General features: G+C 38.9%; 1 protein-coding gene across 1 annotated transcript in view; it reads right to left on the bottom strand.

Annotated features, from left to right (window-relative positions):
- Positions 1 to 12,839, bottom strand: part of BTK (Bruton tyrosine kinase) — a 30,992-nt gene extending 18,153 nt beyond the window's left edge. The window contains exons 1-5 of the mRNA XM_054572261.1: positions 12,728 to 12,839; positions 4,288 to 4,458; positions 3,663 to 3,761; positions 1,751 to 1,819; positions 135 to 216 (exon numbers count right to left, since the gene is read on the bottom strand). Coding sequence (XP_054428236.1) covers positions 135 to 216; positions 1,751 to 1,819; positions 3,663 to 3,761; positions 4,288 to 4,428 — 391 coding nt within the window. The 5' untranslated portion in view covers positions 4,429 to 4,458; positions 12,728 to 12,839. The remainder of the gene's footprint in view (positions 1 to 134; positions 217 to 1,750; positions 1,820 to 3,662; positions 3,762 to 4,287; positions 4,459 to 12,727) is intronic.
- Positions 12,840 to 18,087: the final 5,248 nt, after the last annotated feature.

Genomic DNA, 18,087 nt, shown 5'->3' with positions numbered 1-18,087 from the left:
ACTTTATCCTCCCCCAGCCACCCTTCTCTTTTATATCTTCTCTTCTCTCTTCCTCCCTTCTTCCTTCTCTCTTTCCCTCCATTTTTCATTATTTCTTTCTTTGGAAACTTCTTTATTTTCCAAATAATTCTCACCATTTTTGAGCTGGTGAATCCAACGTTTCCTCAGTTCTTCTGTTGGGGAGAAGACATAGAGAGGTCCTTCATCATATACAACCTGGGGCAATGGACACACAGATTTTAGCAGTTAGGATTCAGAATAAAAGAAGGAAGCCCTTGAAATAACTAATTTTAAGCTACAACTTCGTATATTCACAGTGGAAAATAAAGAAAGGTGGGATCTTCGGTCAGCAGCTTGGCAGAGATCATGCAAACTCTCTGCAGAATCCCTAAGCAATTCATATCCAGGGATGTAGGATTTAGAATATCTTAGTGTATTGAATACTAGGGTCTCTTGACTTATGTTTCAAGTTGTATATAAACTTAGTTAATAATGTTTCCCTCAGCCTGTGGTGGAGAAAGGATTTTTGTTTATCCAACAAAGGGCATTTTATGATCCTATTAGACTTTGAGTTTGTATAGAGGAGAATTGAACTAATGATTTATATAACTTGATTAGTATATATGGATTATTCACTTGGATAATATGGAGCCAAATTTTAACTCATGGCTAATTTCCCATTCACTGGCTAGTGGCCTCCCCTTGCCAATATTATCCACTAAAAATCAAACATGGAACTACAAATTGACTTCAAAAGGAACAAAGTATATATTAAGCACTCTTATCAAATTAAACAGTTGATATATTTTGAACACCTCACAAGTACAAGGCACCATGCTAGGTGTTGTAGAGGTGTATAAAACATATTAGATATTTTACAGACTTAATAGACTTCACATAGTGGATTCTAAAGTCAAATGTAAATTAATTTTGAATTATCTGCTGCTTAACTTTTTCCACCAGCCCAGCCAAACAACGTCATCTTGTTGAAACACAATGGTAGCAAAACTATGTCTAAAACACACTTCCGTCACAGGTTTTGTAAACTTTGCTACAGTTAAGGACATGAACAAGATGCTTTTACATTTTTCTTTTTGCTTGTTAGTCTTGCTGTGCTCACAAATCCATGACAGAAAGCCCCCTCCCCTGAGACTTTCCACTTCCTTTTCTGGCTTTCACTGTTGCAGAGGCTGCTATATTCACAACAAGTAGCCTACAGAATTCTCAAGACTTAAGCAAGCCAAATTGAAGGTTGAATCTCTTGTTCTCCTTTATGGCTTACAATGTACCTACCAAACATATTTTTATGAGGCCAGAATAGAATTTAGGCTTATGAGTAAGTCTAATAAGCGTTCCCCATATCAAATTTCCTAATAGTCCTCCCCTCCCCTTTTCTGACTTTTCAACCCACATGACCACCATTAGACAGATAGGCAGAACCAGAAGGAAGTGAAATGCTCACTTGACAGAGCATCTTTCTCAATGCAGTTATCATATACGAGATATACCATAACAGAATTAAGGCCATTATGCAGTCTCTTTGAAGTGCAAAGACTAAAAGAGACTGTTAAATTTGGAAAATAAAAAAGCAAACATTCTTAGATCATCCCAGTCTCATTTCTCAATCCAGTCTCTTTGTCCACCTCAACTTTTGTTTTCTGGGACTTAGTATCCTTCTCTTTGCCCCACATCTCACCCTAATGATTATATTACAGGTCCCTTTGAGACCTGGTGAGAGAAAATACTTCACCTGGAAGGGATAAGGAAACCTTTCAATGATTGAGATCTGCTCCATTTCACCAGACTCTTCACCTCTTCTCTGCAATGAAAGAAGAACCATGATTATTGGTTCATTCATTGTTTTTTCCTGGATTTTCTTTGGTACCGTGAGTTCTTTGAAGTGGCTCCAGAAGGCTCTCTTTCACAGACAATGCAGATTCTTAGTGACTACTTCCTATAACCCAGTAAGGACATATATTCATAGGATCCAGCATATACTCATTAAAAAACAAAAACAACAAAAAACCACGGGCATTTCAAATCATCGAAGAAAGGGAGCTTACTTAATAAATGTTGCTGGGACATTTAATGACTAATATTAGTGGTAGGGGGAGGAGTTAGGTAGCTATTTCACTCTATACACTAAAGTAAATTTTGGATGTATTCAAGAGTTTAACATAAAAAAAAAACCCTGAATAACCGAGGAAAAAACAACTGACTATATAGTCTTGTGGGAGGCAAAGCCTTTCTAATATAATGGTAAAAGAACACTTAAGAAAAATGTGAACTAATTTGATGATATAGACTTTAAAACCCAGTATGGTAAAAACACCATAAGCAAAATATACAAATAAATGAAAATCAGGAAAAATAATTTTAACAAATGTTACAGTTAAATGATTAATATGTTTAATATATCAAGATCTCTAAGAAGGTACTAAGAACAAGGTAAAAATTTTATTAGAAAATGAGCAAAAATTAATGGGCAATTCACAAATGGAAAACACAAGTTAGCTGTAGATGTATAATTGTTCAACCTTATGAGTAACAAAAAATTGCAAAATAAGGCAGCAATGACATACTATTTTTCTTGGCTGCCAAATTAACAAACATTTAAAATATCTGGTATTGAAACAAGTGTGGGGAAATAGATACTCTCATACATAGTTTGTAGGAGTGCATGAAATTCAAATTCCACTTCTAGAAAACAAAATAGAATAAAAAAGATTTAAAACCCAAAGGGCACAGATTTCATAAAAAGAAGACAAAATTTTACTTCTAGGAATTTATTATAAGGAAAAGATGTATACAAGGATGTTCCTCCAACATGGTTTAAATATCAAATAATTGGAAACAACTTAAATGTGCAGTAATAGGGATTTGTTAAACAAATTGCAATACAGTATAACCATGATAAGGAATACTATGCAGTTATGAAACCCATGATATTAAAGAGTATCTATTGTCATGAGGAAAGGTTTTCATATATTGTTAAATTTACAATGTAGGTTGCAAAGCAAGATGGATAGTATAATTCTATGTTTTAAATATATAATGTATATTAGTGTGGATGTATGTGTTGCTAGTGGAGAAAAACATGCACCAACATGTAAAACGTTGTTTTAGCTGGTTGATGGGATTATGCATCATTTTATCTTCTTTTTGTGCTTTTTAAATATTTAAAAAATATTTATTTCCAGAGAAAAATAAATGATATTTAAAGAATTAACTCAGTAGGTGGTATGTCCAGGAGAGGCTGTGGGAAATGTGAGGAGAATAAACGAGCTATTTTAAAAATATCATATGATTCAGAGCCTTAGGATTCTAGCTTTCAGACTAACTCAAGCTTGTAAATCTGATCCTGTTAACTGAGGGAGTAAAACCAACCATCTCTGATCAGTTTGAAAACTGGATATTATACCATCTTGAAATCTGTGTTAGAAATTTTCCAGAACAAGTAAGTTGTTCTACAACTGGGGGAAAGGTGCTGAGACTCCATATAATCAATACATGGCATAGTGAATAATTTTATAAAGAGGCTTTTTTGTGTGTGTGTTCCACATTGCACAACATCGCCAGTGTATTTACAGAGAGTTGAAGTGTTCCAAGTTTCTTAACCGCTCCTCCACCAACACCCTGCTTTGTCAACTGTCTCTTCTTACCGGAATCTGTCTTTCAGGGGGAGGATTTTTTTCAGGAACTACGGTTTCAACGCAGGTGATCTTCTCAACATCTATTGAACCCTTCTTACTGCCTCTTCTCTGAGAAAGAGAATGAGGAAGAAAATGGAGAAAGATTAAGAGCGATTAAGCAACCGGATGATTAGATTTTGTTATCTAATCATTCAACATAGTGAGGTGACACCCATGCTCTATTATCAGGACTTGTCATTTTGAAAAATACAACTTTCAGATCTATTAATCTCACTCTTTTTTGACTACCAGACAGGGGGCAAATACTATGGAAGAGTGCATGACTGCGTGTTTTCATAACAAAAAATAAGAAAGCAATTTTCAAGTCCTGGATTTCATTCTCAACAATCATTTAATTAGTGTTCATGAATGGCAAGATCCCATGGTAATATTTCCCCCACAACTTCTTAGCACTTTTGAATTTTTTGCTCCCCATGGCTGTAGCTAATTCTAGGCTAGGAAACATTTTACCCAGTTTGAAATACACAGAAGTGCCTTCCACCATTTTCCTCCAACCAAAAAGTATCTGCTTCCTCCCCAAGGAATATCTAAAACTAAATCCTTGATAAGCAAGTGTCACAGCAGAGAAACTTACTCCACGTTCAAAATCATACTCATAATAGGAAAGTTTGTGCACGGTCAGGAGAAAGAGGCGTTTCTTGAAATTTAAAGGTGATGTTTTCTTTTTCTGCTGGGATCGCTTCAGAAAGATGCTCTCCAGTATCACTGCAGCCATAGCTTCGTGTTTGTGGAGCTCTCTTGTGTGCTGTTGATAATGAAAGTTCTTGACAATCAAGCACATTAACTCTCATCCCTCCTGGTTCCCTTCAGCCTAGACGCCTAGTTTCAAATGGAACAGAAAGGTGCAAAGCTAAAAAAGGACCTTCTTTTAGCCTTGTTGTCCTCCTTCCACATCCCCCAGCTCTGTTAGTTTTCAGGTATAATGGATGCACATTGAATTGGGGGAACTGGTTCTACATTGTAAGCTCACGTATACTGAGTTTTTGTATAAGGCAATGGAATGCTCTGGATGTCAAATGACATATACCTGTGTGCTTGGTAATATTTAGAGACAAATTTATACTAACCACCATCTTATGAGAAGTGCAGAATCTGTCAACAGTGAAGTCTGTGTAGCTGTTGACTCTGATAACCCCAAAAGAGACAATGTAGGTGCCAGAACTCCACTGAAGTACATATTGGACTTTCAGTTCCCAGTTTCCTAGATGGTGAATGTAATTTTTCAAACATTGTCCTACTAGGATCTGTAACTGAGGGATTTAATAAGGACATGGGGGCTGCACCTGCAGTTATGGCTGAATACCAACTATCACTCAACCGATTGTGCCCATCACCCACTAGCTGAGCTAAAAATGATGGAAGCTTAGTTCCAAAATTAAAAAAAAATTTTTGAGAGAGGGAGTTGTTTTGTTTTTTGACTTTTTCCCACCTTCTTGCTTAGATTAGTTCTTAAACAGCATCATGAAAATGATGAAATAATCTTACTCTTACGTATGCCATCTCTGATCATTTATAAAAAGTAACTTGTTTAACCTCTCCAAACTTACAGTACCCCAGAAAGATTTAGTTTAGGTAACTGAAATACAGAAAAGCAAAGGAAGTTATAAAAAGTCACCATTGTTTTTTTCTTTTTATTTACACAAAACAACAAACACCTCATATCAAGATCTTACATTATCAATTCCAAACCTTCATTAGAAAGATAAAATGAAAATATAAACACTGTCACAAAAACAGAGACCTAAATAAATACTGAAAAAAAATCACCATTCCTCCTCAAGTTTTGTTTGTGTTGAGTTTTTCCCCCTGGGGTTATTTAGTTTTTAAATTAAACTCCTTAATGGTGGCACCAGGGAAGCAGAATAAATAAAGTCAGCAGGGCTTTTTCTTCTTGTGAAGCACAGACTATTGCTCACACCAGAAAAGTAAGGGAGAGTTTTTTATTGAAACCTGAAGCTATCTGCACCCTTATATTGCTCTTATCTGCGGTGCAAAAGGGTCTATTCTCATATTGGGGAGACAAAAATAGGTTAATGGAACACCAGGGATGTTCAGAATGATCCACTATGTGGATGCCATTGTCTTCTGTGGGGTGGATTAGTTCATAGCTTGTAAGTGATCTTTCAAGAAAAAACTGGCCAAAGGAACAAACTTTTTCCCACACCCTGCCACACAGTTCTCTTCTCTGACTCCCTGGTTTAAATGGTCTGTCACAGAAATGACAAACTTATAGGAGTTTACAAACAATGAGAGTCCTTTATAACGCTCACATTCAGCTCAAACTCCAAAAAGCTTTCTTTTAAAGTTAAAATTATTCATTTACAGAGAAGTAGTGGTAACCGACTGATGATACTCTTATTCCCTGGGACTCCCAATTCACCGAGATCTCTGTAATAATATCGCATTTGTTCCCATGGTGAATTCCAATTAAGTATCTCTTTATAAGCAAAGATTCAAATTACAGAGGATAAAATAAAATCCTAAATAAACTGAGTAGCATAACCAGTAAATTGGCTCTGAAGCCTCCCAACAAACCACGTTCAGTTATGCTTTTATTTTTATTCATTTGTTTTTTTAGTAAAACACATCCAGTATTTTACCTTCAGTTTTGTTGCAAACTGTTGGTGGATACACCCCCTCCTCAGACCTAACATCTGATTCAGTCTTGATCTCTGTTCTTATTTCCTGTAAGACAAGTCCTTCTGGAAGCTTCCTCTGCTCTTTTTCATTTTCAGAACAGATCCAGTTTGTACAAAAGGGAGGCTTCCTCTCTTTCAAGTGTCTGTATTGGGGCAGGATTCAGTGTTTTTGGTCTAACTATGAGGAAGTAAGTAAGCCACTCACTAACCATCGCCTCTGTGAGCAAGGGGTGAAATGGCCTCTACCCTCACTGAGCTGAAGGATTACCGGGATTTGCATGGCCTGGTCACCCCTTCTTTGACAACTTCTTCCTATTTTGTTGTGATCCAGTCAGGAAACACAGCCTGAAATTGTAATGGTTTTTCTTACTCACCACTGGTCTATCCAGCAGTAATGTGAAAAGAGAGGTATCCATCTCCATGTCTTCTTGAAGAATGGTATGTAACGGACACTCTGTATTAAAGAGCACTTGCAGCTTCGTTGGGTATGTATTGTAGCAGGTCTTATTTTTTTCTAACAATTTTAGAAACCTACAGAGTCGATTTGACCACAAAAGATGCATGTGAGGGTTGACCCTGCACCTCATCAGGGGGTGGAAACGGAAGTGACATGAATGTCACACACACACTCTTGTTCATACAGAGAAAGAAAAAGGAGGAGGGAAAATAATAGAAAGAACTCTTCATTTAGTATATAGAATTCCAGTGTTATAACATTCTCTTTATTAAACTACAAATGCAAGAATTTTCATGCGGCCACATGTTGCATCCTTCCAGCTCCCCATGGAGCAGCAGAGTTCAAAAAGAGGATGCCATCTTATAGACTACACTATGCCAAGGAATGAATATTTATCAGTGTATATATATATATGACATTCATGTTACTTCTGTGATATACATATTTTATATGTGTGTATATAATCTATCTATCACTGCAGAATCAGTAAACTAAACTACCCTAGGCTCCCATTTTTACTCATACCAAGATAAAACACTATTAGGGACAATACTAGGGCAAAATTCAGAAAATGTCATAGCCTGCTTATTATTAGGAAGAGTCCAGCAAATGCCAGTTAGAAATAACCAGTCAATCATAGTTCAAATAACTACTTAGCCAGAATATCCAAGAAGCAGTATTTTTTCCTTATTTCTCCTTTAAAACATTACTTAATTGCCCAGGAAGATTCTGGTTAGTCTGCTTTCTCCTCAGGGAAATGGAAGGGAACTCCTCTTTCTCTCAGTGTAGTCTACCTGTCAGGCATTTTACACACATTATTTTATTTACTCCTTACAACAAACAGATAAGGAAAATGAGGCTCATGGAGATTATATAACTGCCTAACATCATCCATCTGGACTCCACAACCCTTGCTGTTTCTGTGGTACCTCACTGCCCCCCAGAAGAATTGTTTTTTATTTCATTCAGGTGTGATGCCATCTGCCTCCGCATCCTGTCAGTTCCTGTGTCAGTTCCATCAAACAGCAGTTGGAACCCACCTCTCTTCATCTTTTAGGAATTTAACAATAGTAATTAAGTTTCTTTCTTGCTATGGTTATGATATTTGAAAGAAGAGTTCTCTTCTGGTTCTAGGGCCAGGAAATTAACAATCAACGTCTCAGTCAGAACCTGAGAGATGCTTGTTTTGACCAAGAGATTTTTTGTAGGCCAAATTTAGCCTACAAAAAATTCTAATTAAATACGATTGATAGATAATTCTATCAGATTTCACAGTAAAGCATTAGGAAGATAGGAATTATGAGGGAACAAAGGGTTACACAAAGTGTACAGTCCAACAGATAAGCCAGACTTGGGTTTGCCACTTTATCTGAAGAAGTGAGAATTCATTCTGAGAGTGGAATATAAGAATGTTCATGGCACCATTTTTATAATTGAAAACAAACAATTTCCATATCCATTAATAGGAAAGTGGATAAACAAAGTGTGATACAGTCATCATATATGTTTCAAAATGCAAAATACACATACTTTTGACTTGGTAAATGATGCTTATACAGAGATACTAGTATTATGGAAAAATAATCAGGAGTAATGTTAAACAAGAATTTGAGATCTTTTGGGGAAAAGGTATATTGGATGGATGGATGGATAAATAGGTAATGTTAAGAAAAATAAGCAAACTACGAATAGTATGTACAATATAATTTCAAATATAAGAATAATGCACAGAAAAAATGGAAGGTAATATGCCCAAATAATAATGTCTCTGGATAATGAGCTTATAATTGATGTTTTCTTTTTAATATTTCTGTAATTGAATCATTTTCTCTGATGAACATGTTATTTTGATATCAAAGAAAAAATAAGTAAAAATGTTTAAATCAGGGAAAACAAAAACTGAGGGGGGGAGCCAAAGGAGCACACGACTTCAGAATGAAAGATGGACTCGCCAGCAGTCACCCTCAACCTGATGCTGAGTGTAAATTTATGAATTGGCTCTCCTTTCATCATCATTTGGCCAGAATTTACTCTCTCTTGTGCAGGGGAGAAGAGATTATGAATCCCAGAGACCCAGAAGTTTCCAAAACCACAGGAGAAAATGTGAAATGTAAACGTGAAATGCTGAAGGAGAACCAGAGCCCCAGGACCTCTTGGAAATGACTACAGCAGATGAGAATTTCCCTTATTAGCATGCAGCCAGAAAACTGATTCTGGCTGGAAGTCCTCACCATAAATTTGGTTATCTGTAGCACTGAACCTGAAGCTTATCATCAAATAATTAGGTTTTACTTGGGCCTGAATAGAACTTTTGGGGATCTAACAAGAGTAATTAAGGCTCTTTGTTGCTATGGTTATGATATTTGAAAGGAGAGTTCTCTTCTGGTTCTAGGACCAGGGAATTCTCAATCAAAATCTCAATCAGAACCTGAGAAATGCTTATTGAAACTGAGAAGAGATTTTCTGCAGGCTACCAAGACAAATACATTTTAAGACATTACACTAAGAAAGAAAGCAAGTTGTTGAAGAATATGTACAGTTTATATAAAAGTGTAGAACATGCAAACTAATACTAAATATCTTTTATGGATACTTGCATATATAGTAATAATATAAAAACACACCTAAGGGTGACAAACAACAAAGTCAAGATACTGCTAACCTCTAAGAATAAAGAAGATTTTATTATTTGATTGTGGAGGAGGACACAAGAAGATTTTTACTCTTTGGATAGTGTAGTATTTCTAAAAAACACTGGAAGCAATGTTATGACACAATGTTAGGATTCTGTAGAGCTAAGTGGTTAGCACATTAGTGCAATGTTATTTTCTGTACTTTTGCCTATTTGCAATATTTCATAATATAAAAGAATGTTCATTCAATGAAAGTTTTACATCCACTGTAAGCAATAACAACCTAAGGGACCAAAAAGTGGGCATTCCATATAACCCCTGAGCTTTTATCCCATCAATAATGAAAAGTCCTGAAAAGGAAACAGTGAGTGACTGGAGGAATCCACCAGTTAATATCTCCTTGGGGAAGATTTAAAGAAAATGTGAGAAAAGCTGGCAGGAGTGACAAGAGTCCTCCTGTGGGAAAAAGTACAGTTGATAGGTAACAAGGACAAATCATCTTTTCCAGCATGGAGGAATATAGCAGAGGAAAGTGTTCCACAATCCTCTGTACTCACCACCATTTCCTCTTTTGCCAAATGTTCCACTTTTTTCTGGGCATTATTCTTATGTTTGAGATTATGTTGCACATACTATTTGTAGTTTGCTTATTTTTCTTAACATTATCTATCTATCCATTCACCCAACATAACATTTCCCCAAAAGATCTCAAATTCCTACTTAACATTACTCCTGATTATTTTCCCATGATATTAGGATCTCTATATATGCATCATTCACCAAGTCAAAAGTATGTGTATTTTGCATTTTGAAACATACTGACAAAATAGTTTGCAGAAACATTATACCAATTTCCATTCTTTTCAGCAGTTTTTGAGAGCCTGGTTTCCCCCTACTTTTACCTCTTTTGTGCACCATTTCTAATCATTTTTTCTGTTTTTATTGCAGACTAATCTGTTTTCTCATTGAGCCAATGATCTTGAACTTCATTATATTCCAACCTTTCACTTGTCTAAAATTTAACTTCGCTTGACTCCCTAGAATTTTCTTCTAGGGTTGAGCTAATAGACTATAGTTCATTTTTTTTCAGGGAGGCAAGGCAGTGAGATGAGCTAATCCTTGAGGCTCAGATGGCCAACATTAACTCATAAGGGCATCTGGTGATTGCTCTCAGAGAGTGAGATGGGAAACCTGAGATTAAGGCTTGTGTTTTCAGTGCTCTCTGAACTCCCTCAGTCAGTGCACATGAACCTCCATAGAAACTGAAAGTCACACGTGGCCCATTTGTTTCAGGGTTTTCAGAGGAGTTCTCTATCTCCCTCCCCTGATGGCTTCGTTTGCATAACCAAGCAGCCTTGGAGTGAATTAGGTCAAGGTCTGTATCTAGCTGCTTGTTGAACACTGCCTCACTGAAAATTTTAGCTCTCCCTTAGTCCCTGGAGGGTGACAAACAGGAGATATCTGTGGACCCTGTAGAGAACACCGAAACTGGCTTTCAAAAGCCATATCTTCTTCTTATATCTAAGTCACTTCCTGGTATAGATCTAGTCCACTGAAAGGAAACTCTCTGTAGGAAATTTGCTCTAATGGAAATAGTAAATCATAGTGGTGATAATTTAAAATGGCGCCAAGACCCTAGAAGTGAATGGAAAGTTGTACTAGTTCTCACCAAAAGGAGTTTACGAAGGATTCTAAACAAACACATCACTACTCATAAGCAACAGGAGTTTGGATTTTCACACAAGCAGATAGTTTAAATCATCTGAATGTAAAAGGTGTCAGAATAAGGCAGATAGGGCTAGCCCTAAGGGGTATTGTTTTTGTAGAATGCTTTAAGTTCCATGAATATTTGCATCTTGTGGCTTATGTTTTATCAAATAACTGAGACTCCAAAAATGCTGTAGCACCCTTGGTTCAGAGGTTTGACATGCAAAATGAGGGAAGGAGTAGAACTAGCAGACAACTAATGGCACAGAAGATAGCCCGTGAGCTAGTAGCCCTCTGCCTCTGGCCTTTGATGCTGCCCTGCCTCTGGAAATGCACGGTATGAGATAGAGATTTGGAGCTTGGAGAGCTGAGTGGCATAGAGAGTGGACCAGGATTCATTTTGGAGGTCCAGCAACACATCCAAGGATGTCTTGGTCAGGGTCAGCAATCCCTTTTGTTCTAAATGCCACACCATTTGCTCTGAGCAGGCCCTCTGGAGACACTGGCAGATTTCAGGCAGCATAAAAATAATAACCAACACTTAGACATTAGCACTTACTGTTGCCAGGTCCTGTTTTTAACTTCTTTACATGCTTTACCACACTTATTGATCCCAACAATCCTATGGGGAAGATATTAAGAAAGTAAGGGAAAAGAGCAGGGCAAGAAAGGGGCAAGAAAAGCAATTCAACAATTATTAAGGCTAACTCTGTTCCAGCGGATGTGGTAATGAACAAAATAAAAGAGAGAATGAAGAAGAGGGGATACAGGTAGAGAAAGAAGGAGGAGGGGAGAAGGGGAGAGGAAAGAAGAAGAGAAATGATGAAGATGAGAAAAAAAGAAAGCCGTGCACATGGCAGACAACGTTAACAGGAAAAACCTCAAGGGTTGGCCACACAGTCTGGGCTGAGGCTGCGGCTGAGGCTGATATGGAGGCTGCTTTCTTCTGGCCCAGTCCCTTACCCACTAATACCACGAGGTTGGTGCACACAGTACTTCCAAAAAGCCAGCTCTAATCCTGGTAACATTGACGCTGTGCAGCCTTAAGGCAAGTAGCCTAAACCCTGGTTTAGGTGGTGTCTGTCTCCAGCTTATAAAGGTAACCGGTCTACTGTGGCACGTGAGCTTTTACTGTTTTCTCAGACAATACGCATCTTAAAATGTTTTCTTCTGAGGGCCTCAGTGACACAAGTACACTTTTTGTGTCTTCAAGCAACATTTGAGCAAAGAGCTTATTTTTATCCTGCTGCCACCAACAATATTACATTTCAGACAAGTTTTGCACAGGTGCTCCTTTATAACATTTGCTACCTGTTCATATGGTCGCCTCATGTTACTTTTTTCTCTTCCTGTCCCCCCCCCCCCGCCCAGACCTCCTCAGAAAGGGCTGTTACAACCTGTTGTGATTATCAGAAGGGATTGTCAGGGCCTTGTGCTGATGACACTCCCACCCTCGGTCAGCCTCCTCTGCCAGACGACTGACTATATGGCACCAGCCATGCTTTCTCTCTGGCCTTCAGGGGTCCAGCAAAAGGTACTTTCTGCTGCCACCCAGCCCCTGCCATGCCCCAAACCCACCTCAGTCCTGACTTAATGCAGGTAGCTTCCCAGATGCATTGAGATGCCAGGACTTTGAAGGTGGGACTCGATCTCAGAAGACCCTGGTCCTGGAGACATATTCTTACAGTCCAGAGAGGAAGGACAGTCTGAGCAAACCCCACCCTTTCACAGCCACTCAGTTCCCTTTTTTTGTTTCCTGACTTAAACCAATGCCTTTTTTTTCTTCTTCTCAGCAGCATGGTATGTGGTTCCCTGCTGCTGCCCCTATTCTACCCAGCCCCCCCACCTCAGCTGTCTCCGCCCTTCATTTGCTTGGGACCTCTGACACTTCTATCTATCTCCAGTCCCCTCTGAAAGAACCCTTCTCAACATTACTGGCGTTACTGAGACTATAGACAGGGCTGGGTTGAGCAAATAGGTTGTCAGGCCCACCTCCTCAAGGTGAAGGGAGAGCACACCTAAAGGACTGTGGGGATGGTCAGCAGAGGGAATGGAGACTTACAAGAAAGAGGAGAAATGGAAATCCATAAAGAAAAAACAAAGGGACTGAAGGGGAAGAGTGCCTTTAGTCTTACGTCCTCCAAGGCAGAGGAGACTTGGGTCACACTGTAAACTTGATAGTGAAGGATGGAGAGTGCTCATGAAGGGACCCCAGAGTACAGAGCTTGGCAGAAGGAGAGACAAGACTTCCCCTGCTGAGTCACTTTCCAAGAAAGCATTTTTTCTACAGATAAAAATGTCCAAATGTAAGCCTACACAAAGACTTGTGACCTTCCCCATTTTCTGTGGATGTTAATTTTCTCCCTTGAAGAGTTAGTGTCAGGGATTAAATCCGAATTTACACCTTTCTCATCAATCCTTTAAAGAGATCAACTGAATAGGTGTGTGAGGCATGTTACTTAAAGCCTGAAGGTATCTTCGGCCACCTCCTATCCTATGTTCTAGCAGCAGTCTTCTCTCAGGGGATTCTCCTAGGAAATTCAGCCAGCCCTGGCTGCAGACTGGGATGGTGGTATAGTCCTTGATGACTGATGTGCTTGCCCACCTTAACATATCAGGCACTGTCATGTTTACATGACTCGGGTGCTATATACTAATGTAAAAACACATCACAGATCTCACTAGAAGGCTGTCAGAACTTTTAAGACAACAGGACTTCTTTTTAAAAAGCATTTGTAGGGTAGCGCAGTAGTTTATCCTCATATCTGCATAACATAGATGTGCAACAAGTGTATGATCTTCCTATTTTATTGACAATTTATATCCTTTCAACTAGTCACCCTTGAACAACTCCTCCAGTCGCCTGTCTGAGAGCTGGTCAGAGACATTTGCCTCTCCTCCCCTTTTCTGCAGTCACATTTTACTTTTGTCATACACCCTGCCCCTTCTCAAGGTCCATCTTGGGGTGAAGGCTGGGGATTGATAAGCATACAATGGGAGGTCTGGACAAGGGAGGGCAGGACAAGGGAAAGGGGGAAAGCAAACCTAGGTGCTTCCTTACCTTCTGCCAATGAGCACTCTTCTAACACACTTGGCTAGAAGGACTGCATCCAAATAGTGCAAGTAAATGACCTAGTGTCACCTCAAAAGATTAACAATGTAAGATAAGGGCCTGTGCTTGGTGCTATCATATTCAACATTTTTATTAATGATCTTTGAGGAATCCATTAAAAAGTAGCCTAGCTAATCAGTGAATGGTGTGAGGCTCCTATGAGCGAGATGGGATGAGAGAACCAAAGCAGTTTCCCAAAAGATCTTAATCACCTGATGTAATAAGCTAAATTCAACAAAGTGTATTTTACCAGGGCTAAGGGTTACATCCCATAATTGGGCACTGACATTGAACTTCAAATGACTCAGGTGAAATTTGGGCAGCAGTAAAACTTGTAAAAGTGGTTCAGAGGTTTTTGCTGATAGTAACAGAGAGAAATGTCATGTCAGTAACACCACTGCCAGAAATTACAAGGTGATATTAGGATTCCTTGAAGAAGTAAAATATCTAGACAGAGGTACTTGAACAAGCCACTTGCTCTGCATGGCCAGGCCATATCTAGAGTCCTGTGTTCAGTTTTGAGTGCCTCACATTAGGGAAAATTAATGAGCAGGAGTTTGTCCAAAACAGACACTAGGATTGCTGAAGACAATGGAAACCAAAGGCATGTCACACAAGGTACGATAGAAAGAACTAACAGAAGCCATGTTCACTGTCTTCATATTTCCATGTTATGAATATCTAAAACCTCTAGATACTCCTCCAAGTCCAGTGAGAGTGCCTAAGAGCCTGGATAAAAGAAAATGTTGTGAGACTACAGGCTGGCTGTTTGGCAAAGGAACTTTTAAGAAATGTAGCAAGTAGTGGTAAGGTTTTTATTTTCTTACTCCCAGAGACCATCCAACAAAAAGGTGGTAGGATGATCAGAGAGTCAGCTCAGGACCCATGGGTGTTCCTCGAAGGTTATGCAAACAGAAGACCCTAGGCTCTCATAGTTCCTCAGCCCCTAATCCACTGGCACCTCCTCTTGTGCTTCTGCCCAATTCTCTCTCTTTATCTTCCTCTACTCTGCAGATGCCCCTGCTTCCCTGTGTGATATTGTGGTTAAGTGCAAGACTGTGGTATTAAACTACCTGGAAAAAAAATTCCAGCTCTGCAAAATAATCATTCGTGTGCCTTTGGTTAAGCAAATTTAATGTCTCTCATGCTTCAGTTTCCTAACCTGTTAAATACTATGATAATGGTATAAACTGTGTGGGTTGTTAGGATTAAAGGAAGTAGTATATAAGGTGGTTAGGAAAATGCCTGGCATATGATAAATGTTCAATAATCATTAGCTGTTACAATTACCAGGCCACAGTCTTTTGAAACCTATCACATGCCTCCTGCCAAGTGTCAACAAAAGAATGTCCAAACCTATAGGAAAGTTTTACAAGAGTTTATTTGAGTCACAATTTTGAGGACATGCTCAGAAGCAAGATGTCAATGGATTGAGAAAATGCTCTGAAGAATGGCAGTTCTGCATTTCCTTTTATGCATTTACAATCAAAGTAGACAACTATAAGGAGGGTCCATGAAATCTATTGGTGGTAAAATAAGGAGGCAGGAGAAAGCAAAGAGGGGAAATCTCTATGATCGCATAAAAAGCAAAATGGAGAAACACTTCTTTTACATTAGTGGGTAGAGGACAGTTAATTAACGTTTACAGCACATAGAGATGGTATGTGAGGATCTTCTGTGGTCTTCTTTGTGCTCTAGTGGTCTTGTGCTCTGGTGTCTGTGGTGGTACCTTTGAGGGGTCTAGAAAAAAAAATTACTCTGACATTTCAGAGCTATGTTATCCTAGATCTATAAGAACAATGAGCAGCACTTGCTTAAGATAAAGAATGACTTGAAGAAGCTACAGGCCTGGGATGTGACTACTTGGTATAATGTGCCCAGTTAGGCACATTTTTTTTCCTAATGGCAAAACACCACATTGACCTTTTAAATAAAAGATACTAATACACAAGTGATCTAATAAATACATATATAACAAAAGTGAAAAAAAAAAGTAAAAGTAACTATAGTGAGATGATGTTCTTCCCCAGAACTGTCTTGTAAAACATTATAGAAGTCCGAGCCAAAGAAACACTGCCATTTTGTTCATTCCTCCACCTGCCCACTGACACTTCCTTTGGCCTGCCTTCATACCCGGCTCACTCCGGTATTCCCTCTAGGGAAGGATCCATGTTAGCCCTGGGACTTGCCAGTGCCTCAATAAACAGACTGAAATGTGTAAAGGTGCAATTCCTTTGTTCTTCTGGATAAAGAATGATGTTGTTACTGACAGGCTAAAGAGATCTGTGTCAGAGAAAGTCACTGTAGTGTCCCAGAACAGCGATCACAGATGGTAAAACACCAACAGGTCTGGAAAGATACCTTGGAAAGCTTAATAGTGCCAGATAAAGGATAGATACAGCTCACAGGACCTTACAGAAGAAAGCATCACTAAAAACAAACAGTGAAGATTTATATTCCATGCCCTGACCAGTGTTGGTTCCATACTCTGTTGGTTGGGCGATGCTCCACAAAGCAAAGGGTTGCCAGGTCGATTCCAATCAGGGCACACGTCTGGGTTATGGGTTTGGTCCCAGGTTGGGGTGTGTGGGAGAGGCAACTGACTGATGTTTCTCTCCTTCTCTTTCTCCCTCCCTTTCCCTCTCTCTGAAAATAAATTTAAAAATCTCTTTAAAAAAGTTATTTCCCTGAAACTTGATTTTGCTAAAAGGTAAGAAAAGTAACTTTTCACATGCCATAAAAGCTTGCTTCTCTTGGCTTTGTCTGCCCTGAGTTTCCTACTCTCTGTCCTGGGAATTCTAATGGCTAAGTGAGCTCAGCCTAAGGCAGATGCTAGCCACCACAAGTAGCTCTTCACCCTGTTCTTTCTTGAGGGTGATTTTAGTATCTGACGTTACTCACTTTTAAACAATTTTACTTGCAGAAACTTAGAGCTATAGTTGTAGCCCTAAAGGTGAACATCTGCCCAATTCTTTTGTCCCTTTGTCAGATAAGGGGCAGAGAAGCTAAAAATGGGCAGCAATGTTTTCAGGGACCACTTAAAGGAATGCATTGAAAGGAAACCCTGGAAGCCATTAAGGAAGTTTAGCAAAGACCCAAAATAGACTGCAGATATTCCAGGAAATGTCATTCTAATTCATCCAGATATAGCCAGTGGCATAGCATTTACCCAATCCTAAAATTAGCAACTGTTATTCACATGAATCTTACTACAGTCTAATTACAGTTAACTCTACCTGAAACTAAAATAAAACCATGCATAGTGCTGCATGGACCAGTTTAAAAAAAAAGGAGAGAGTCTAACACAGCTGGACCATTGAGATTTGGAGTAATACCATTGGTGGGCCGCTGGGGAAGAAGAAAGTCTGCAGAGAAACCAGGTAATACTGCTTTGAACATTTCCCCCTCTTTAATTGGTCCAGATAAGAATTTCAACGATCAAACCATCCTATAGTTACTTATTGTCATTGAGTTTGTTAGGCCTGCCATGCAGGCCTCTCCCTGAGTTTGTCAAGTTCAGTCTGTGGACTCTTTTTTGTTCATACAGGTATACAGGGAAGGGAAGAGTTGCTGGATGCTTTCTATCCCTTGACCTGGTTATTGCTATTGCAGGAGCTGAACAATTTCATTCTCACTTTTCAGAACCTAAGGCAGTCAACTTGCTCCCTCAACCAACATGGGCAGCTTTAATGCTGATCATTGTTCTTGTTTTACAAGGTACTTAGTCGGTAATTAAACATTTATGAGCATGATTATTTGATTATTGTGCCCAACACATTTGTTGAATGGACGAACTGGTCATGTGACAGATGAACTAGCGCATTGG

This window comes from Pteronotus mesoamericanus, unplaced genomic scaffold (assembly GCF_021234165.1).
Source record: "Pteronotus mesoamericanus isolate MK-2021 breed Mesoamerican mustached bat unplaced genomic scaffold, CSHL_Meso_final contig_227, whole genome shotgun sequence".
Lineage (NCBI taxonomy): Eukaryota > Metazoa > Chordata > Mammalia > Chiroptera > Mormoopidae > Pteronotus > Pteronotus mesoamericanus.
This window is presented reverse-complemented; position numbering and strand designations above follow the sequence as displayed.